The sequence below is a fragment of the Haemaphysalis longicornis genome, unplaced genomic scaffold (genome assembly GCF_048455015.1).
Source record: "Haemaphysalis longicornis isolate Haplotype H1 unplaced genomic scaffold, Haemaphysalis longicornis Haplotype H1 scaffold_7, whole genome shotgun sequence".
Taxonomy (NCBI): domain Eukaryota; kingdom Metazoa; phylum Arthropoda; class Arachnida; order Ixodida; family Ixodidae; genus Haemaphysalis; species Haemaphysalis longicornis.
Window position 1 is genome coordinate 57,810,573 of NW_027526422.1, and position 23,567 is coordinate 57,834,139.

General features: G+C 47.0%; 1 protein-coding gene and 1 long non-coding RNA gene across 2 annotated transcripts in view; both read left to right on the forward strand.

Annotated features, from left to right (window-relative positions):
• Positions 1 to 23,567, forward strand: part of LOC144145730 (uncharacterized) — a 206,048-nt gene that overhangs the window by 181,118 nt on the left and 1,363 nt on the right. The gene's annotated exons all lie outside the window — the stretch shown is intronic.
• Cct6 (chaperonin containing TCP1 subunit 6) lies at positions 15 to 23,146 on the forward strand. Its single transcript, XM_077677424.1, has 10 exons — positions 15 to 246; positions 9,851 to 9,914; positions 10,233 to 10,367; positions 11,195 to 11,592; positions 12,639 to 12,798; positions 12,892 to 12,974; positions 14,657 to 14,901; positions 21,155 to 21,391; positions 22,257 to 22,329; positions 22,979 to 23,146. Exons 1-10 carry the CDS (start codon positions 110 to 112, stop codon positions 23,052 to 23,054), a joined length of 1,608 nt encoding a protein of 535 aa, XP_077533550.1. The 5' UTR covers positions 15 to 109; the 3' UTR covers positions 23,055 to 23,146.

Below are 23,567 nucleotides of genomic sequence, written 5' to 3' on the forward strand. Positions count from 1 at the left end.
GGCAACCATGGGATGCGCGATTCACGCTCCCGCATTCGCGCAAGTTTCGGGCGTTGCGGCTCGTTTCTCCGAACACGTGAACTTGCGGTAGCGACGAGCGTCTTCAAACATGGCTGCAGTGCTTACATTAAACCCAAAGGCCGAAATCGCACGTCACGCACAAGCCCTCGCTGTCAACATAAACGCAGCCAAGGGTCTACAGAATGTGCTGAAGTCGAACCTCGGTCCCACTGGCACGATGAAAATGTGAGTAGGCATTGTGCCATCCTAAGCCTAAGCATCGCCGAAGCGTTTTGTGACATCCTGTCGTGTTACCAGAGTGTAGCGCTGAATGCTTGTCGAATTTACACCATTTCTGTCGTTTAGGATAGCCTGTGGCCGTGTTGCATGCTTTTCGGATCTAATTTTTGTGGTTACGACGCGTTTTTTGGATCAGGTGCTCGATCGCAGGCAAACACCGGCTCGTGGTGGCAACTCTAGAAAGTTCGCAAGGCTCACACACTGTGCTTTAACGTTCGTGAGTTTTACAGCCAGTTTAAGTTCCTCATGTACTGATGCCTTCGTGTATAACATCAGCTCGTCACGAATCGGAAGGCACTGCTGTGTTCGGCAGTGCTGTCATCGCAGTTCCATTGATTCCTAATATGGAAGTGGGGACACAAAAAGCCGCGGACTTGCGGAGGCGCGTGCACTTCTCAGACCAGTCACACTTGCGCGCGAGCGTAGGTTTAAATTGATCTATGCATACCAGGGCGTTAATTTGTTTACGAATCAATCTCAGCTCATGCGCCTTAGTCAATTGTACTGAAGTAATTACGGGAGCATGCAACCATGCACTGTTTTGAACACGACGAATATGGTTTGAAGCAACATAATTATTTTCATTTTACAATTGTTTACTGCTGTTGCCCCGAGGCCTGGAGAGGGAAATAGAACATTTAGGTAATTCTAAATTAATTCGTAAAATCTAATACGTGTGTACATTTAAAAGATCATCCATAGAAATAGTCAACCATGAAGCATTTAATGAGGCATGGTGCAAGATCCGAGGCTAGGGGCCATGTTCAGCGTGTGTTCACGCTGAAAAAAAAAGTTCACTTTGAGCATGTCAAAATTGCGTTCTAAAGCACAAGGTGAGCAACCGAGAAGTGGAAGCCAGACGGCGCATACGTCAAAATAAGTAAACAAACTCTGTGTGCGTGTGGTGAGGAGCTCTGTTCAATTCAACAGGTGTCATTTAAAAATTGAGTGTAACTGCCTCGAATGGGTGATACATAGCACGTCAGCTTCAGAACCAGCCAATCACAGCAGTTCTGACTGAGAGAGCTTTAAAAGCGACCACATAGTGAGCGGACACGGTATATGGCTCCAGTTGTCAAGTCTGGAAGCCGTTTATTGTGGAGCAGTCGCAGGACATGCTGCTGGCCAGGGCAAAAGCATAGCTTAGCGTAAGCTGCCCGATCTTATGCATGTGCACATGAACCCGCGTTTGGAACCAAACCTTACTTAGCCCATCAGTCAAGCCAAGTTATATTGATTTGATTGATTAATTATAGGGTTTAGAGTTTAACGCGCCGACGCATGAGGTGCGCCGTAGTGGAGGGCTCTGGATTAATTTTGGCCTCCTGGGGATCTTTAACGTGCGCCGCAAGCCAAGTTATAGCCCCGTACATTGCACTAAGGGCCAAGATCAGCACAGCCATTTTTTGGGTAAGCAGTAAAGGAAGAGTGAAAAGGGCACATGTTTGAAAATGAACCTTCATTGCACCAAAGCACTGAGAGTAAAGGGAAGCAAAAAGTCTTTAGCACACATGTTACAGGTCCGGCAACTGCCATGGGAACATTGACACCCAGCCTTAAAAGTGTGTCTGCAACACCACAGGACCCTCCGAATCAACCTATTAACCGCCTGCTGAGGCAAATCCTTCGAGGCATTTTAACAGCATTTTAAAGGAGCTATAAAAACAAACTACAAGTTTGTTTATTCAAAAGATTTGGTGTTTTATAGTGCCCTCAGCACTTGTCCGGCAGCAAGCGGTGCTTTATTCACTGGAAAATTTTACATTAAAATTTAAATCGCAGGTTTCGTCACGTCGGCAATGACGTATCCAGGGCAGGGCCTTAGAGCTATAGATAGTATGCCCACCAGGCCTGTTACCATCTAACAGACGTCCGCTTGGTTGTTTTATTTATCTCCCGCTTTCATAGATGGCATTGCAGTAGGGTGTGTTCAGATAAGGACAGCCAAAGTGGTGCCATGACCATTTTTTGTTTGAAATGAAAATTTAATATTGTGTAGAGCACTGCATCCCCACCGTGGAACTGGCATTAGTTTAGTGAGTAACGCCATAGTTGATTTAATAAAAAATTATTTAAAACGCGATCGGGCCGGGCTACTTTCCACATTGCTCGGTGTGGCAAATTTGGGGACCCGTAAAACGAAGCGAAATTTTTTTCCAAAGTTGCATAATTTTTTAAACAAATATTTGCAAACTTTTCTGCTGGATTCATGAAAATTGAATTTGCAATATTTATATTTCTTGAGAAAATATTTCTCAAACTTAGTAGCGAGAGCAATGTCGTTCAAAAGTGGCACTTCTAAAAAAACATTTTTTTACACATCACCCTAAAGTCTAAGCTGTCTAGTTTTTTATACGTGTTTACGAGGGGCTGCTTAACACCTCATACTCTTCTCAATGCTCTACCAAAAAAATTTATGAAAATACCGCTTCGTGAAATGCGACAAAAAATGAAAATTTGGAAAAAAGGTCCACCTTTCGACGTCATTTAAAAAAAATCATGTTTATCAATTTTCACGATATTTACGCAAAATGGCACTCAATTACTGAGTATTCTAGAAAGCTAAACATTTGTTGCATTATTTTTGTTCTAACTCGGAAAAATGAGGTCACATTCAACACATTTTTTTAATGTCCGATCAACGGTTGAGTAGCAGTTCGCAGTGAAAAAAGACAAATAATTATGGCCGTTTTTTACATTTTAGAAAAATAAAGCGCCTGATATAAAGAAAACTGATCATGGTGTTCATATTTACCCATTGTTCCACTTGTTAGTTGCGGCAGGCATGAAAATAATTGTGAGGTTTCTGAGCTTGTTTCTCCCACCAGAGTAAGGCTAACATTTTATTTCTTTATCGCATTGCCCTAGCTGTGTCATAAACCCATATGTTTTATTTCTGATGCTGCTTAATCGCACATTTTTGGTAATTTACCCCATTTATAAGCAAGTAACATCGCTGCTGGCACTGAGAATATTTGACATGCGATCGTCATAGTATGTGTAGTATTTCCGTTCTACCTGGTACATGCGAAGCGCCAACTGCAAAACAACTTTGTCTTCCCAACTGTCCGTCTTTCAGGCTCCCGGGGATAATGAGTAGATGTGCTTCTTGAACATTTTCTTTTTAGCTGTTGGAAAGATAAACTTTTATCCCACTACAAAATCTGCCAACCTTTACTTTGGAGACTTCAAGGTTAAGGGGAAGGTGCAGCTTTCTAGTTCCAAGGCCCTTCAAAGAGTCGACACGCAGAGGTGAAAACCGCCGCTGCCTCTCCGAGTCCGAGTTCGATGTTGTGTACCTTCCATTTATTTTGTTTGAGTTCGCTATTTCTGGGAGGATACGGGATTCCGAGTACCGGCGGAACATTTTTGCTTTTCTCTTGTTTGTTCTCCTCAAATGTGGCGATGTCACCTTCGCCAAGATATAGCATGACAAAATTCACTTTTGCAGGATGCTGTCCACGAACTATTTCGTACTTTTTGCGGCTTCGCTTGAAGGTCAACGCAAAATATGCACAGCAGCTTGATGCTTCAGAAGGCTCTCCACGCCATCGTACGCACTTTTGTCATGTGCGGTTACAGAGAAAAGCCACTTTGTCACCGTAGTGACCCGAGATTCACTTCTGCGCACCTAGAGGAACTGATATTTGTTCTTAAATTGGGTGGAACCACCGTGATTTATACACATTAAAGCGCATATTCATGCATGCTCTTCAAGAAGTCGCTTGATTTCGACCAACCCCAAGAATGCATGAGCCGAATCAAGACTGTGCTCCCGCAAAGAGTCGTAGTCTTCCTCGACATCGCATCGCACGTGAACACACTTTTTTGCCTCTGCGGTCAATGGTATCCTCTACCTTCGTCGGGAAGTAATTCCTACAGCACAAGCAAAGCTTCTGAGCACTGTTTGTCGACTCTTTGAAGGGCCTTGGAACTAGAAAGCTACACCTTCCCCTTAGCCTTGAAGTGTCCAAAGTAAAGGTTGGCAGATTTTGTAGTGGGATAAAAGTTTATCTTTCCAACAGCTAAAAAGAAAATGTTCAAGAAGCACATCTATTCATTATCCCCGGGAGCCTGAAAGACGGACAGTTGGGAAGACGAAGTTGTTTTGCAGTTGGCGCTTCGCATGTACCAGGTAGAACGGAAATACTACACATACTATGACGATCGCATGTCAAATATTCTCAGTGCCAACAGCGATGTTACTTGCTTATAAATGGGGTAAATTACCAAAAATGTGCGATTAAGCAGCGTCAGAAATAAAACATATGGGTTTATGACACAGCTAGGGCAATGCGATAAAGAAATAAAATGTTAGCCTTACTCTGGTGGGAGAAACAAGCTCAGAAACCTCACAATTATTTTCATGCCTGCCGCAACTAACAAGTGGAACAATGGGTAAATATGAACACCATGATCAGTTTTCTTTATATCAGGTGCTTTATTTTTCTAAAATGTAAAAAACGGCCATAATTATTTGTCTTTTTTCACTGCGAACTGCTACTCAACCGTTGATCGGACATTAAAAAAATGTGTTGAATGTGACCTCATTTTTCCGAGTTAGAATAAAAATAATGCAACAAATGTTTAGCTTTCTAGAATACTCAGTAATTGAGTGCCATTTTGCGTAAATATCGCGAAAATTGATAAACATGATTTTTTTTAAATGACGTCGAAAGGTGGACCTTTTTTCCAAATTTTCATTTTTTGTCGCATTTCACGAAGCGGTATTTTCATAAATTTTTTTGGTAGAGCATTGAGAAGAGTATGAGGTGTTAAGCAGCCCCTCGTAAACACGTATAAAAAACTAGACAGCTTAGACTTTAGGGTGATGTGTAAAAAAATGTTTTTTTAGAAGTGCCACTTTTGAACGACATTGCTCTCGCTACTAAGTTTGAGAAATATTTTCTCAAGAAATATAAATATTGCAAATTCAATTTTCATGAATCCAGCAGAAAAGTTTGCAAATATTTGTTTAAAAAATTATGCAACTTTGGAAAAAAATTTCGCTTCGTTTTACGGGTCCCCAAATTTGCCACACCGAGCAATGTGGAAAGTAGCCCGGCCCGATCGCGTTTTAAATAATTTTTTATTAAATCAACTATGGCGTTACTCACTAAACTAATGCCAGTTCCACGGTGGGGATGCAGTGCTCTACACAATATTAAATTTTCATTTCAAACAAAAAATGGTCATGGCACCACTTTGGCTGTCCTTATCTGAACACACCCAGTAGCGTTGAAGGTAACGTCAGTTGAAGTACCAGTGTTCGCACTGCTTCTGACCGCACTTCTATACCTGCCATATTTTTATTATGGTTGAGAGTAATAATTTCCTAAAGCATAAGCTATGGCTCAACAAACATGGTCACACAAGTGGCTGTGCCGCTTATGTCAGTTGGCGAGTGTTGTGTCAGACAAGTGTCAGCTGGCAAAGTACCACACTAACTTGTATATAGCATATTTGAGTGGAGTTTGCATTAAAAGCGGTGTCAGTGTTGTTCTAATTAGGCAATCTTTCGAAGGAGCCAAACTTGCATTGTCTTCACCCCCCCTCCCCCCCGATAGGTATCTTGACACTATGGTTATGCTTCCCTCTTTAGTAATGGTGGGTTGAGGGATCAACCCTGAGTGTCTAACTGAAAAATATAATTTTTTTTAACAATTTTACTCTAAATAACCACACACTCATGCACATAAAAAATATTTGGGAGTTTTAGTATAGCGTTTTAGCTGTGGCGTTAAAGGGACACTGAAGTGAATTTGTCAAGCTCCCATTTTTGCTTGCACTGTGTAGACTGGCTCAAATTAGCACACTTTTCATTGTTTATCCGGTTGACAAATCGGTAATTATTTTACAAAGCGCGAAAGAAGAAAAACTACCATGCGCGGTTTGCGGCGGGCGCACCAACTAAGGCTGTGACGTTGGGAGGAGGGGGCACCATGTCCAAGGTTAGCAATCAAAACAAGTTTCGGTTTCGGTTCTGTAAACCACAACCAATGGCGTTGTTGGATGGGCATTCTCAATATCTCAGTAATCATCGTACCGCGCTACTGCCATCTTGTCAGCTGTAAAATGCATAAGATAAGCCTCCTAGGACGGCTTGGAATCGTAGCATTCACTAGCCGAGGCCTACGCAGTGCATGAACGCCCTCCGCGTACCCGCAGACACTCAAATGCCATGCGCATTTCCCCTATATTTGGAGCTTGCCTCACTCATGCCTGTATCGTAAAAAGCGTGTTCGCACCAGGCCAAGGGTCTGTTGATTCTGGCCTGTGCCCACTGCCCGCAAGCAGTCGGTGCTTATTGCAACAGCACACCAACGAGAACTCGCTAGCGCGCCAGTGCCAGCATGCGCACGTTCTTTGAACTAGTTCGTGGAGCAATGAACGTTGCGGCCCAAAAAAAGGTGAACTCAGTATAGAAAACATCGGCGGAAAACGAAAAAGTTAACTTATAAAAAAAAAAAAAGCACGCACCCGCGGGGATCCGAACTTGTGACCTGCAAGACACTCGCGCTGGCATACCTAGCACTCAAAACGACCTGGCCACGGACGGGCACTGCCGACCTTGGAAATATACGATATATAATGTATAACCAGTTTACACTTTTATTTAGTTTTAGCATTCCAAGCAGCTTAGGTGACTATTTGTCGTATAGCGCCCGTGCAGTAAGCGTCCCCCAACCTTCCACAATATCTCACGTCTAGCAATGGCATTTCTTAGACGGAAAAGCGTTCGCAGATGCGTAGTAGTGCTGCCGGCCGCTGTGCTTGTTCGCCCAGCGCAAAAAAGTGCTTCCCGCACCCTAGTTTTACCCTGTACGGTAAAAATATCAGTTGATTTTACTTCTTTAGTACCTATATTGACTTCGCTGACTCTTCTCCCGCCTTCAAGAGACCTTATATTTTCCTACTGGCGTACCAGTCAGCGAAGCGTCGCATGTGCGCTTGTGCAGCGCTTGTGTGAAGCGACCTTGACTTGGAGCTAGATACAGTGTACAAACTAACAAAGTAAAGAAAGGCACATTCTTCCATTCACAAACGTGTCCTGGCTTCGTTTCAACTGAGCGAACGAATTGCGACGACCCGTCGGCGGCCGGCGGACGAAACGCTGGGCCGACTGACTGTCCGAAGGCCGGGGAGCCGTGCAGTAGCACAGCCAATTGCGAGCTCGGCTCCTCCCGACGTCACATGAAAACGCCACAGAAAATGGCCGAGCGTAAAGAGAGGACAGCATTTCCGAATTAATTTTTCTACTAAATAAAATCGCGTAAACGTGCCCAGAGTGGTCGAAACATGGCCTGGGGACTCCGGACTACAATTTACGCTAGTAATCCCGCAATGTTTACATATCACTTCAGTGTCCCTTTAACGTTTGCGCGCCGCAATCCCAAACGGATAGCGCCTCGTTACGCGGCGGTTAGCGTGCCCGCTAACTCTATGGGCGCGCTAAAGTGGTGCTTTCTGCTATACTAAAACTCTCTATTAAGGGAATAGTTTATCCCTTTCCATTTCCCTCTTTGATTGGTAGAACACACTTTTTCACTACCTTTGGTTTCTTGTGTCACAAATGAATTTACTGATGCTTTCTTTGCAGTTTGTGTTTTTCCTGAAAAAGCAGCATGTATTGCTTACAGTTGCTGTTTGTGCTCGCATTGTACTATTAGTGCTTGACAACCCGCTTGAAGGGAACCGAATTCCCGTGTGTACGAGATTTTGGCGCACGATAAAGATCCCCAGGTGGTCAAAAATTAATCCAAAGCCCTCCACTACGGCGCACCTCATCGCCTGCGTTGCGTCGGCACGTAAAACCCTACGATCAATTAATCACTTGAAGGGAACCGCTCGAACCAAGCCAAAAGATACATTATGAATTATGGTCAATATAAGCCACAGTGTGTCTGGCAATCTGCATGAGAAACTTTGCCCAGGTTGGTAGAGCAGGGGCCCAATTCATTGCTTTGCCCCTTCTCGTTGCTTGCCTGCTGTCTACGCATGAAGCTTCTGCTTTCTTCTGAGTTCACGAGTATGTATGTCATGTCTGTTAGATAGCGAGTGAGTGAGTGAAACACTTTATTAAAGACGAGAGGCCATAAGGGCCTGCGGGGAAGTGAGGATGGGAAGGGGGAGGAGAAAGGGAAAGGTCACAATTCACACAATGTACACAGTTCTAGTCTTGGGATCTAATTCACAGAAGGCACAGTTCACTAAGTCAGTGGCAATGCCGCTGTTGGCATCGGACGTGGATGAGTAAGCTCAGTCCGAGACGGTCCGTAAGACCGCTACACCAATTTGTAGAGGCCGTTTTCAAGGGCGTACTGCGTTATTATTTCTAAAGTAGCGGGGTCGTCACAGACACGACTAACGTGCTCCAGTTCAGTCACGAGTGCAGGACCTACAGTTAGCAGCTGATGACGGTTATGGGTGAACACAGGACAGAGCCAAATTAAGTGGAAGAGATTTGGTATGGCATCACTATTACACTGACGCCCAATTCGGCAAAGTAACCGTAGAGTACGCGAACACTACGTTCGCACGCTCGTAGATGACAAGGCAGGCGATGAAGTTGACATTTACACTGGCGCGTCTTTGAATGGAATGACGGCGGCTATTTCCTGGACATCTACAGACTTGCCAGAATTGAACGGATCCCGGCAAATTTCCAACACGTACGGCCACGTAGAAGAAGTAGAACTTCTGGGCATTCTGGCAGCCACCCGGCGAATTGATGACCATTGTGCCCACCTCATCGCAAAGAAATTTCACATTATCACGGATTCTTACATTGCTGTCTGTTAGATAGCTCTGTGCCCACTTTCAGATTTTGATTCACTGTTGGCATCAAAGCTTGTTTGTAGTTAATAGCTGCCTAGTCATTTGAAGCAGAATGTAACTTGAGCAGTTGCAATGCACATTGAAAGCTTTTTACAGAAAAGATGCTTAGCTCAAGCCTTTGTATGCACAATCTGCTTGTTTTCGGGAGGGGGTTTTGCAAGCCATGAAATGTCCTTGTACAGAAATCATGTGAGGCAGAGGAGGTACGGCAAAGAGGTTTCATAGCATGAGGATTTTCATAGTGCAAGCTTAAAAGTGGCAGTATTAAGAGGTGTCTGTCCATGCCAGCACACTGCGGGAGTGAAAAAATACTACCAAGTTGGTGAACAGGCAAGCAGTGAAGTTAACCATCGTTGTCGACTCTCTGTTGCACGGCGGCAGAAACTAGCAGTGGTACAACGTATAGGAGACATGTTAAAGCCATTCTAAAGCATTGAGATGCAAAGCTAAGTCTCAAGTGGCAAGATTACAAAGCACTTCAACAAGTCAGGGTGGAAGCAAGGCATGCCAAGCGTTTAGCTGGACATTCATTCCTGCTTTCATATTCACAACCCATAAGAAGTTCATGTCTTCTCGGACTTCTTGTCTTGTGAATGTGTGCAACCCTACGAAACCAAAACAGCCTTGCTGAGTGGTCCACCGCCAAATGAGTTATAGGCCCTTGTATTTTTTTTATGTCCCTTAACCTTTTTTTTTTCTCCCTTTCCTTCAGGCTCGTGTCGGGGGCTGGTGACATCAAGATAACCAAAGATGGCAATGTCCTGCTGCATGAAATGGTAAGCGGCCTCAAGCGAGCTGTGTGATCCGTGATTGCGGTTGTTGAGGTCTTCAGAGATCACATTTCTGATTGAACTGGTTGGTTCCTGTAGATCTTTGTTGTGTTGAATTGTTCAGTGTTGTTATTGGCTTCCACTAGCAGTAGCAGTTATTAAACAAATCTCTGCGAATAATGAATGCAATAGCTGCTTTACATCTTGTTCTCGACTTTCTCTTTAGCTTGACAGAACTTGTGTAACTGACATGAAGCTGCCAAAGCAAGCACTTACCATTTATTATAAATTGGTTGGAATTCATGTGCGGTGTTCTGTTTTCAGCAAATCCAACTTCCCACGGCCAACCTCATTGCTCGGGCGTCGACAGCACAGAATGACATCACGGGTGATGGAACCACGTCCACCGTCCTCATCATCGGAGAGCTCCTCAAGCAGGCTGACCTGTACGTCTCTGAGGTGGGTGCCTTTTTTGGCCAAGATTCGTTTAAAAAGTTAAGGCAATTACAGTTGCATTTATTCCAGTAAAAAAAAAGTTTCAGAAGACATCAACGGTTGTGTTAAGATTTTAGTGACGAGCTAACACAATAGCCTTTGTAGTTGAGGGAGAGTTTTGAAACGGAGCTAATGCATTTATCGTTCATGCTCTGTAAGTCCTGAAAGTCAGCTGAGATAGCAAGGCAAGGACCTCATTTACACTGCTGGGACAGATGCACAGGCCTGCAGCATGACAATCGTATTTGGTGGCTCTTTCGACCACATTTTTCCAACGGAGGTGGTTGCTTGGTATGCACACCGTACTTCACTTTTTTTACCTTTGTATGCAAAGAGCACATTTTAATACGTTTTTTCAATGCTGGAGATTACCCGTCTAATGACGAAACGCTTTGCCAGTGGCCCGTGAATGGCAGCCAGTTAGAAGATGGGCCCAGTATCATTGACAATTGAAAACTATGGCTCATTGGTACACCTGCTGCTTTTTGCACTCCCAGGGCCACTCGGCCAATATCATCTTCATTCAGGCAGGCAGTGGAATCAGGCAAGCGTCCACTTGCTTTTGGCTGTGGCACAGCTGCTTCTAGTTGGCACGGGTGATGTCCTTCTTTGGATCCTGATAACCACGGATGCTCCGAGTAGCTTGTGCCTGCAGGAAATTGCCAGACGAGCCTAATGTTGGCTCCCGCATTCAAAGGTTCTCGAGAAAGTATTGCTGCATTTACGCCCTTGGTCAGTGTGGCTAATGAAACGTCTGGATGCAAATGCCTTCCCTCACACGCGACACACAGGGCCTGCACCCACGCATCTTGGCGGACGGCTTCGAGAAGGCCCTGTGCAAGTCGCTGGAGGTTCTGGAGTCGCTGAAGGTGACCCCGAAGGAGGTGGACCGGGACCTGCTGATGCGGGTGGCCCACACCGCCCTGGCCACCAAGGTGGGGCCCGAGCTGGCCCCGCACCTGGCCGAGGTGTGCGTGGACGCGGTGCTGGCCATCCGCAGGCCCAAGGGGGAGGAGGAGCTGAACCTGCACATGGTGGAGATCATGGAGATGCAGCACAAGACCGACATGGACACCCAGCTGGTGCGCGGCCTGGTGATGGACCACGGGGCCCGACACCCGGACATGAAGAAGCTCGTCAAGAACGCCTTCGTGCTGGCTTGCAACGTGTCCCTGGAGTATGAGAAGACGTGAGTGCGCGGTGCCCTTATCCCCATTTCTTTAGGGCGTGGCCTTTGCCGTAACTTGTCCGACTTCGATGGTAGTCAGAATGCAGAAATCTTGGCCTTTGACGCAATAACCTCTGGTGGTGTAAATTTATTCATAGTTTTTCGCTGTGGCACAGCTCAATGTGCCCTCCCTGGTGTTGAAGTCTTGGTTTCGTGGTTGTGGAGTTGGTCTGTTGTTGGAGGGTAATATTGTGACTTGGAATATGGTTGGGATACCAGAATGAATGCAGAATGATGTGTGGTATCTATTTCTGAACTCTGTACCAACGGCATTCACCCTTCTTACTAAAATCTAGGCCAGCCTCAGTTCTAAGCTGACCCCTGAGAGTCTGAAAGCCATTGGGGGCGGACGACAACAGCCACAGTACTAACGAAAATGGTTTTTATTGGCCGCAAACTGTCCTGAGGTCATTCAAAGTCGCCGCTGCTGCTGGCTTAGGTGTTACTGTTCCCTGTCGCATTCACCCTCGTGTAATGTGTAGTCTCTGGTGCTGTCAAGCGTATTTGCAGAGCTGAACTTTCCAGCAAACTTGCAATTAAGCTTTCGGGTGTGTTACTTCTTGCTTGTCTCTGCCACCTCCAACAACAGACTTTTTCAGTCTGCCGCATGGCCTGTAGGTTAGACGACTTCCCTGCTGCATGACTTCTGTTATGGAAGCGGCACTATGAGGTTTCTACCTGCTTTGTTCCTTTACGTCTGTGGCAAACTTTCGCAACTGCTGCATGTCAGCTGAGCCAATACAGGCCATTAGATGTATCCAGAATGGCAACCTGTCTCCACTGTGATCGGCTATGGTTGGAGGCACTGCTGGCTGAAATAGTCCTTTTTTTAGTGAGGTCGTTAGGAGGTGTTAGATGCTTATAGCTTATGCAACCTAAGAGTGAAGTTGCTTTTTATTATTATTATTTTGTGTAAATTTTGGTGGGCACGTCAGTAGGGTTTTGTATGAGTAGAATACCGCCTGGTTTGAGGCAACAGTGCTAAACACCCCGTGTCCTGCTTGCAGGGAGGTGAACGCTGGCTTCTTCTACAAGTCGGCAGAAGAGCGTGAGAAGCTGGTCAGCGCAGAGCGCAAGTTCATTGAGAACCGAGTGCACAAGATCATTGAACTGAAGCGCAAGGTGTGCGACACACCGGACAAGAACTTTGTCGTCATCAACCAACAGGTTGGATTTCTGCTGTTTTGTTTTGCTTTGCTCTTACGTCTTGTCGCCTTGTTGCAGTGCTTGCATGCTTGCCTCTTGCTGTTTGTCTTGTAGGGCATTGACCCCATGTCTCTGGACTTGCTGGCCAAGGAAGGAATCGTGGCCCTGAGGCGTGCTAAGCGGAGGAACATGGAGCGGTCAGTTGACTGCTTTATTCTGTTTCGGAACTTTACGTGAGCTGGTTTTGTGGAGACTAGTAAGGCCTTTGCCGACAACTTCTATGCTGCTATGTCGCGTTGCTCCCTCTCCTTTCTGGTGGAAGGGGGGGGGGGGGTTCTGGCAGACACGTATGCATTTGGGAAACTCTTTTGCTTTTATTTTGAGTAGCAGGGATCTTGTTACTTACAGTAGCTTGCAACCTTCAATGCGTTCTCCTGACATGGAATCACTAAAACAAGCCATCAATTTAGGATTTTCCTTTTTTTTAATGGAGTTGATTAGGGTACAGAATATGGCGGGGAAAGGAAGAATTTTATAATGGAGGGCAGTCTGGCCCGTTGCCATTTTTTCATGTGGAGCAGTGTCATGATGGAATTCTCAAATGAATACCCTGTGAATTGCTGCTGCATTGAGGGTGATATCATTGAAGCCTCAGTAGCCTGCATATGTGCACATTGTTATCATAACCCACTCATAAGTGAACAGGGAGGTGACAAGTTCATCACTATCTCACTGGTCATAGAAAAGGGCCCATCTCCCCGCGAGGGGGACTCGAGTAAATGCGTCGCATAGGGGGTGGGTGTATTGCGTTAACGTTTAGTGTTTGGGGAGTTGGTGGTAGTGAATGCGTTGTATCAGCAGCTTCTTGACGTAGTTTGAATGAGTCAAGGATATAAGGCGCGTTCGTAGCCTTTCATTCTGTGTCGGTTTTGTGGCGCTGTGGGAAGAGCACCATGTACCTCGCGTTCCGCCCACAGGTAGTGAATGCGTTGTATCAGCAGCTTCTTGACGTAGTTTGAATGAGTCTAGGATATAAGGCGCGTTCGTAGCCTTCCATTCTGTGTCGGCTTTGTGGCGCAGTGGGTAGAGCACCATGTACCTTGCGTTCCGCCCGCAGGGTCGTGGGATCGAAATTCTTAAGTAAGTATTATTTTTTATATAGTGTAGGGGGAGAGGTGCGGACGTTTTGTTGAGAGCGAGGAGGGTAGCGTGATGCGGGAGAGGAGGAGTGGGGGCGAGGGCGCACCTGGAACGGCTGTTGCGGACTCCGAGGCACATCGACAACGCCGGGTGACATCGTGAGTCAAAGAAATGCTCTGCATTTAAAAACAAAGGCGGTTGATCACCTCCTCACATTGGTGGTAGCGAAATTGAGGAGTCTGAACGTGAGTTCGCCTTTTAGGGGAAACCTGTGGTACTCAAATGGACAGCAGAGTATAATGACATGCCATCGGGACGGACCATGGTCACTCTCATGAGACGGACAGTGATGCGTTGCAATGAAGCAGTACGACATGGAGTGGAATCGCGATTCGTGTGCTCAAAAGCGGCAGTTACATCATTACTTGCTCATGTTAGGTTGATGAAAAGTTGTGCATTTGTTATGATACTTGACGTTTTTACAAATTCGTCGAAAGAGAACTTCATGCAGAATTATACGTCCTTCATTTCTCACTATACTCTTTGGAAAAGGAAGCTAATCCTGAGCTAACCCTCTATCAGCTCCCACTATCGTATGCTGATGTTACTGGTGGCAATATAGTAACCACTAGGGCATATCATCTTTGCATACATACCCTCTTTTGGCTATGCTATGCGGTGTGGACGTGCAAGGGGAAACTGTGTGCGTGCGTAGAAATGCGTGTGCTGTCTTTCCCAGGCTGGCGCTGGCGTGCGGCTGCACGGCCATGAACTCTGTGGAGGAGCTGACCCCTGAGGTGCTGGGCTACGCTGGCCTCGTGTACGAGCATGTGCTGGGCGAGAACAAGTTCACCTTTGTGGAGGACCTCAAGGAGCCCCACTCGGTCACGGTGCTCATCAAGGGCCCCACCAAGCACACCATCACCCAGATCAAGGACGCCGTGTACGACGGGCTGCGGGCCGTCAAGAACGCCATCGAGGACGGTGGGTGGTCTTCTTTTGCTGCGTTCATGACCAGGTCTGCAGTGGCCGGGGCAGCGGTTTCTCCGCTCTGCAAGAGAATCGTCAGGTGGTGTTCTCACCGCAAATAGTTTCAGAGGGTTATTGGACTGAAAAGGTTGTCTCTCCCGTATTATATTCCAAGTTCTGGAATTTTTTGCGCGTGCCTATGTAATCCAACGGGCAACATCACTGCTGTTGGGGGTCTTCCTTTCGGTTGCATTCGAAACCCACTCCTAAAAGGTAGCGACAAAAGCAAAGCAGAGCCTTAAAAATTATCAGAGGCCATTTCTGCTGGTAGTCTCTAGGTGCAAAGCATTTATTTTTCGCTGTGGGAGGATTAGTTGCTATTACCTCAGTGGCGAGGACAGATAGGAGTCCCTGTGTTCTGACAGGAAATAAATACTGTAGTTTAGTGTGAGTAGGCTTTTGCAGTGCAGTCTAGTCCACTTCAGTGTCAAAGTGCCAAGGAAATTCTGTCAATATAACCGATAATTGTTATAAGCTAGTTGTGAGAAAAATAAAGATGAAACAGAGCCAAAACATTTTATTCGCGTGCAAGCAAAGTCGTACTACTACTTATTTGCGGAAAAGTCGGTCAGCTTTGTTTGCTGCACATGAAGCTAGCGCTCATCTTTTTCAAGAGCATCTATAGGTGCTTCACCTAGCTGAGCTAAATGTCCTTGGTGGAAACGAAGCCCCAGAGGGACTGTGTCATGCATTGGGCCTCCTGCGAAGACGCTACCTGAGTGGGCTACGCAACTGCATCGTCAGAGTCGTCACTGTCACCGCTGTCTGTAGCACGCATCCGCGCTACAATCGTCTCTTCAGTGAGGCAATCGGACGTTTCCAAAACATCGGCTCCGACGTGCCTTCCGCGAAAAAAACGGAGGCAGTTGAAGAGGCCACAATATTGCCGGTTGTGGAAGAGGCACCCAGTCAAATTCAAAGCAGTGCGCACGTGACACAACAAGCAAACTCGCAAATAAGCTTCGCAGAAATTTCGCGAGCATCGTGGGGACAGTGCCAAAGCCGTGGTACCGGGAGGGCTGTTCGGAAGGAAAACTGCTCCTCCTGTAAAGCGGGATTCACACGACAGAGAAATCCCATACAAAAGTGGATGGTGCCATAGTTGTTCATCATTATATCCGATACATTGTTATAAACGGAGGGCGCAGGTTCAATTCCCTGCAGCAACGGCCGCTTTTCCGATGGAGGCAAAAGCGGAAACACCCATGTGTTGGAAAGTTTGGGGCACGTTAAAGATCCCCAGGTGGTCAGAATTAATCCAGAGCCCTCCACTATGGCGCGCCTCATCGCCTGTGTAGCGTTGGTGCGTTACACCCCACAATCAATCAATTGTTATGAGCTGTATCGTTATAAGTGGACTCGACTCTAATACTAATGTTTGCTTCACTTCCATAACACCTCTGTGCTGTGGAGCATCTTTTACTGGCAAGTTGGTGGATGGCTCGGCAGAAGAGGCTCGGCCGAAGAGGCAGAATGGATGAAGTAGCTAAATAATGTCTAGCACTAAAAGCTGGTATTCTCCACTCTGTGTGCACACAGCACTGGCCCTCCTGTGAAGGAGCAGTGGCTCCAGTCACTTATGAAGTGTCACATTGAGGTTTGGATTACCTTATTAGCTACTATTACCATATAAAGCGGAATATAGTTCGACCCCCTACCTTGAGGTGGGAAAAGTTGACAAATAAATAATTCAGCACAGAAGCGCACACACAATGTCTATATTTATTTTCAACGCCCGTCCGTCACTGCCACCCACTATGCCTGCCGAGTGTCACTCGTCCGAGCTGTCAGAGTCGTCCGAGGATGACTGCTTCTCACTGTCATCTTCAGTGCTCTCGAGCGCGTTGCTGATGGAGCACTTACTAAACGTTCATGCAACCATGTCGTCGGGCAGCGACTGCCAAGAGGACACCCAGCTTGACACTGTTGCGAAGGTTGGTCTTCGCAGCTGGCCCGTAGGTGTCTTTTCGTTGTCGCCGGCTATCCAGTCATTGTACAGTTCATGAAGCCGGTCCACGGATGGCCTCCGCTGTAACTGGCAGCGATTGTGAGCGAAGTTCCTGAACGAAGTCCACCACTTTGTTCTCCAACACGGGGTGCTTCGCTTGACTTAAAGGGGCCCTGAAAGGCATTTTGAGCACACTAAATGAACTAGCGCAATCGCTAGATTGGGTCGCCAACGTCACCTGTGCCAAGTATTACTCTTTTACGCGCAGCGGAAAGCTCACACTTTTGTTGCAAAGTTTGTCGCTTTTTTCTCACCCTTTCCTTCGTGTTTTTGGACGCCGCCATCTTCACATGTCTACATCATCGATTCCCAGATGTTCGTCATGAGCTAGACATCCTGCTATTGGGCGGCTTTTTCACGCACTTCCGGCAAAGAGATGAGTCGTCTGCTCAGCGTCGGCTCGCCGGCTGATCTGCCAGCGGAGTGCCGGAGTGCTTTGACATTTTACGACAAACGAAACAAGTGTAAACAAACGCTTAACCGTTTGTATTGAATGCAACACGGCCATAACACGACGTGGATTTTATCTTACGTGAGTATGTACCATAAAGAAAGTCCCGTGGCACTTCTTTGGTGCAATCGCAGAGAACGCCCTGAGCCGAATGCCCGGGTTTGACGCGTACATTTTATTCAACTTCAAAACAATCCAGAGATACGTTTCGAACGAACGCAACGTCACAACATGCGTTGCAAGTCTGAACCGCGATTGACAGACGATGAGTTGCCTCCTCCTGCCCGTCGTAAATTCGGCACTCACCTCACACCCGGTTTGCGGGGACGAGCAGCAAGTCACAACTCTGGCGCGCAAGCGAGAAGGCTTTTAGCCAGGCACACTGCACATACCCCATGCGAGGTTGAGTGGTACGTCGTTCGAGAAAGATAATCCAGACCGTGGGAAGCACTATCCACCCGCAGAAGTACAATGTCGCATTTCATCGCGAAACGAACGCGTCCACAACACACAGGAGGCGATGCACACACACACACACAGCTTCGGTAGCTGCATTGGCTTAGCTGCAAGCTTCGTTCGGACAATCAGCGATGCTACGACGATACAGAGCTGCGTGAGGACGACGTGCTAACCACTTCACGTATTTAAAAACACAGGGGCAAAGAACTAGGTTCATCGGAAGCAAAAAATCTTTCCTCCATTATAGTGCCTGAAATTTACTGGCTAGTGTGCCGAGGGCGGGCTCCAGGCGGGCGCCGGGAGCGATGTACGCGGCCGTCTGCCGCTTGGGGCGCTGCCATGCGGGAGTGTGCGCGTTCATCCGGCCCGAGCAGATCGCGCGGTTACCTCCGAGCTGCGTAGCAGACGGCAGCGGCAGAACTTTCCATTCCCGCTTGCGACGAAAGCGAGCGAAAGCGACGGGAATTCTGTCGCGCAACCAAAATTTGTCCCGACCATTCGACAAAAACGATCGTCGCGCGACAAAGCGACGGAATTTCTGCCGCTCTCACTCGCTTTCGTCGCAAGTGCGAAGGGGCCTTTATGCGCAATCTCCGCCCCACATAAAACAAGCTCTTGCTTGTCGCCTGAGCATACGGTTGATATCTAACTACGTTACACTGTGCTTGCCAGTGTATTTAAACGATGTCACTAGGTTTGAAACGTACGCGCTCGGCGTGCAGCTTTGTAAACGCAAGCGGTTTCACATACGCACGCTATTTTGCTGCTAATAGAGTTTTAGTACAGCGTTTGTGGCCTTTGCATACGCTAAACGCTAAATTTTTGCGTCCCGCTACGTGACACCGCGATGGGAGTTTTAGTAGAGCGTCTCATCAGTTTTGCGTAGCGACACACTAATGCATACGGCGCCATCTGTCAAATGTTTTCCGAAATGTCTCGCCGGCTGATCTGCTAGCGGAGTGCCGGAGTGTTTGGACATTTTACGACTATCCAAACAAGTGCAAACAAACGCTTTCCCGTGAGTGTTGAATGCAACACACGGGTGCAGCTTGACAGAACACGGGTTCTCGCTGATCGAGTGCAGCGTTGGTTTGCTCTTCGCCTTCACGTTCATCGCCGCTGATAAAGCGATCCGATCCGGCGCGTTTTGTGCACGGGTTCTGTGTCGGTTGAAAATGTCTTTTTTCACATGCCGCCGGTAGTAGAAATTACAACCACCGCAAAATAACACCCGGCACCAGCGGGGCCACATCTGAGACCGCGCTTTTTGGATAAACAGTGCGCGGTGCACCAAAGGGAACGAGCGCACGATTCTCCCCACGCGGCTGCGAGTTCGCCGCTGATACCAACTGCACCTACGTACACCGCGAAAGGGCAAGGCCAGGCCGCACACATGAGGCCAGGTCATTCGTTCGCTTTTCCAGCCTGTGTCCATGGTGTCTACAGAGATGAAAAAGCCGAAAGAGCTGGCCCGTAGCAGACGGCAGTCTGTGGGAGCGCAATAGCGGAAGTACGTCACCGCTGAGGAGCGGAGCATCATGGGAGGGGAGGCCAACAGCGAAGAAACAGTTGAAAGGAGGAGGAAATACGGCGCGACGATAATTCGCGGTTTTTGATTTACGATTTCTCAGCTAATACTCATCGCTTTAACAAAATTCTTGCAGGAGGAGATTGCTAATACATTGCTTTATTTGGTTACATGTACATCCATGCATCGGCGGAAGGCATTTCAGGACCCCTTTAACAATCTGTTCCGGGTGTTGCACGCGCACAGCTTAGCTTTCTGGCTCTGCCAGTACCGCACACTTTTCTCCGAAATGCCAAACTGGCATTGCGCCGCCATATTCCCATTCTGCCCGGCGACTCAATCGCCTTCAGCTTAGGCGCAGCAGTGAACTGGCGTCGACTTCCGCCGCTCATGTCGGAGCAGACACGTACAGAGAGGCACGCACACACACACACAAGACAAGTAAAAGACGAAAAACTAGAGAAAAGAGAAGAGTAAATGCTTGACAGTGAGAGAGAGCAGTCCGATACAAAGGGCGATGGCGACGGACTATGCTTGCACATTATTGCCAGACAACAATTTACATTCTTCCAATGACCGCTATATAAGACGACAGGTGACGTTTGTGCGGATTTCTTTTTGAAAAAAACTCAACCTATATACTGGTTTATACAGTACTATTTATTACCTTATTGTGATCTACTGCAGTCATATTTCGTTACTACGAACCCTGAATTTTTCAGTTTTACGAACATTTTAAAAATCCCCGCCAGAAATCTTATACAATCAAAGGAAAAATATTTCAGAACTGAATTTCTGTACAGCACATATTTCAGAATAACACACAAAATTTAGTTTCTCCTTTACAGTTGAGGAACATCAGTATTACGAATTCGGGTGAAGTAACAGTGCCGCAACTCTCGCGGGAAACAGAAACTGCCGTTTCTGCGCGTGTTCGACTAAGTGCAGCAGCTATCATCATCACCATGCTCAGCGCCAATTGCTAGCGCCACCATAAAGCTGTAGTTTAATGTGCAGTAGCCTAGCCACCTTTCCCCTTTTTCCCTCATGTTGCATTGGGCGTCAGTTGGTGGCCAGTTGGTGGTTCGGTTGTTTTTCACGCTATTCACGTGTGTGGGCAGCTATTTACTAATAACTGCACTCGCCAGAAGAAAATAACTGATTTCTTCAAATAAAGCTGCTCTGAGGTGAGTGCAACGTTTTAATTTGAGAGTTTGCTTGTCTGGACACGCGTATACGGCCAAGGTACGTCATTTTCCCTCCTAGGTATGAGCAGTGGCCTATAACCGCAGGTTTTTCATTACAATGATATTTCAAAATAACAAACGATTTTGGGCGGTCCCGCATGATTCGTTATATCGAGACTTGACTGTATTGCTTAAATGAATTTACAATTACAAGGCGTGGCTGGAGATCTTTGGGAGAGGCCTTTGTCCTGCAGTGGACACAACCAGGCTGCTGATGATGATGGTGATGATTACCTTCTATTGTTGCTCTTAGTCAAGTGTGGCCTGTGTGAAACTTGCAGAAACAGCTTCAAAGTGTGCATTATTGTCAGTTGTGGTTGAGCAGTGGTGCAGTTTTATTGCAGGGGACCAGACAGTCCAGCGTATGTATGGACGTGTTTGCGCAGATTGCAACCACCCCGGTTGCTGGGCTGTTGGCACTCCACATCTTGGTGCACAAAGCCAGCCATGTTACTTTCCCACTTCTCGTCCGTGGTGGTTACACGAGCCGTGTGTTCCTCCCCCTGGCCGTGCAGGCTGCGTGGTGCCCGGAGCGGGGGCCTTTGAGCTGGCGGCGCACGCGGCCCTGGTGGCCCTGCGGCCCACGGTGGCGGGCAAGGCCCAGCTGGGGGTGCAGGCCTTTGCGGACGCCCTGCTCATCATCGTCAAGACGCTGGCTACCAACAGCGGCCTCGACCCGCAGGACGTCCTGGTGCGCCTGCAGCAGGAGCAGCGCCAGTCGCAGCAGCCCATTGGCCTCGACCTCCGCACCGGTGAGGCGCTCTCCCTCTCTCAAAGGATTTCACGCTAGTAGGTACTGGGGGGGGGATCTGTCGCTGCAGTCCCGTGCCATCGTGAATGCCACTATAGCAGCTAGAAGCGCTCCTCCCCTACCGGGCTTGGCTTCTTTTCATCTTGACATCAAAATTGGCAAGAAAGGCTGCCATTTTTATTTCTTGTCTTGCATGAAGCTTCGTAAGAATCCTTGACAAATCTTTTGGTGCTCCACTTTTCTATTGATAAAGCAATAAATAATTTTTTTACAATTATATTGTTGCTTTTTTGTAGCAGCAACAGGCAACTTTTGAGCTTGTTGGTAAGCTATTCCAAGTAACGATGCAACGCTTCTCCGTGGTATATGAAGGCACGTTCGCTGAAGTGAGGCTCAACTAGAAACTAACGCCAGATTTCCCTCTGATATGTATTAGTATGAAACACTATGGTCTCTCTATCTCCCTCTATATATATATATACAGGGTGTTATGACAGTTAACGAGCATCCTTTAAAGATGTTTTCTGAGCAGACCAGTTCTTTGTTCATGCCCAGCTTTTACACAACGGTTAGATTTTGTCATCTGTTTTGTGTAGCACCATGGACAGCAGTGGTCCTCTCCTACTTGAATAGAGAATGAATGAAAACATGTTTTGCCTATGGGAGAACCCATGGCCATTTTGGTCTTGATGACCACCTTGGAATTGCGGTGCCACCTGGGGCTTCCCTAGTGAAACGCTTTATGCCGGTTTGCGGGGTGTCACGCGTTTTGTTTGGTGCTCAAACAAGCAGCAACCCTGGCTTGGCGCAGTTCCTCTGGTGTGGGGTGTGTGCAGTGGCTAACAAGAAGTGCGGTTGCTTTTCAGGAGAGGCCTTGATTCCAGCCAATGAGGGCATCTTTGACAACTACTGCGTCAAGAGGCAGCTCCTGAACTCCTGGTAAGTGCTTTGTTTACATCTTGTGCCCTTTCATAATGCTGGATCGGATGGCATTATCTTTGGACCTTCTTGAATGGCCCCCTTTTGTTTGTACTATTTAAGGCTATTTTCACGGGCATGGCTTTTATGCCGCCCACCGTTGCCATGCAAGCTTTGGGGTTTCACAGTTCTATCAGGCTATTGTGGCAACCTTCTTGAATGGCCCCCTCTTGTTTGTACTATTTGAGGCTATTTTCACGGGCATGGCTTTTATGCCGCCCACCGTTGCCATGCAAGCTTTGGGGTTTCACAGTTCTATCAGGCTATTGTGGCAACCTTCTTGAATGGCCCCCTTTTGTTTGTACTATTTGAGGCTATTTTCACGGGCATGGCTTTTATGCCGCCCACCGTTGCCATGCAAGCTTTGGGGTTTCACAGTTCTATCAGGCTATTGTGGCAACCTTCTTGAATGGCCCCCTTTTGTTTGTACTATTTGAGGCTATTTTCACGGGCATGGCTTTTATGCCTCCCACCGTTGCCATGCAAGCTTTGGGGTTTCACGGTTCTATCAGGCTATTATGGCATTTTTAGGGGCTGTTAATTGCTTTGTGAACCCGCAACTTCATACGAGTTTGAGGCTACAGCAATTGATTTTTGTTTTTTCTTTCAGCACTGTCATCGCCAGCAACTTGCTGTTGGTGGATGAAATCATGTTTGGTGGAGTAGCAAAAGGAGGACCCAAGTAAAACCCTCGAAGCACTGTCATCGCCACGTCGCGTCTGCTTTGGCCACTCCCCTGGGGTGGCTGCCAGCCTCGGAGAATAAATTATCATTGCTAGTTTGTGTCTTTCTTTTTCTTCCCCTGCGCGTTGTATTACATGCCAAGTGGGGCTGTTTGCGATGCATGTTTTACCAAGAGTTGGACACGGGTAGCAAACAGCAAGAAGACGTCTGCTTTTTGCATGTTTTGGAATACTGTTGGGCAAGCACAGGTGTCCAAATGTAAGGCTTTTCTTTAATATAATTTCATAAAGCTTGTAAGGTTTTGCTGTCATGAAGGTTTCTTGGATGTTTTTATAGTCAAAAGTGGTTGCTGATATGGTTTAAAATGTTGGAAACTATCCTTATTTTTCAGTTTGGTTTTTTGTAGCTTCAGTTATTAGTACCTGCTTGCTTGCATAGCTTCAGGAGTACCTCGTGTAAATGTACCTGCTTACACGAGGCAAAACACCTCGCTTTGCGTATCATGTGACTGAGCA

Excerpts from the sequence above, each read along its gene's own strand:
- Cct6 (XM_077677424.1), top strand. The coding sequence starts at position 110 with ATGGCTGCAGTGCTTACATTAAACCCAAAGGCCGAAATCGCACGTCAC. Across the intron at positions 12,975-14,656 it reads AAGCGGAGGAACATGGAGCG|GCTGGCGCTGGCGTGCGGCT; the intron begins GTCAGTTGACTG and ends TGTCTTTCCCAG. Across the intron at positions 22,330-22,978 it reads AGGCAGCTCCTGAACTCCTG|CACTGTCATCGCCAGCAACT; the intron begins GTAAGTGCTTTG and ends TTTTTCTTTCAG.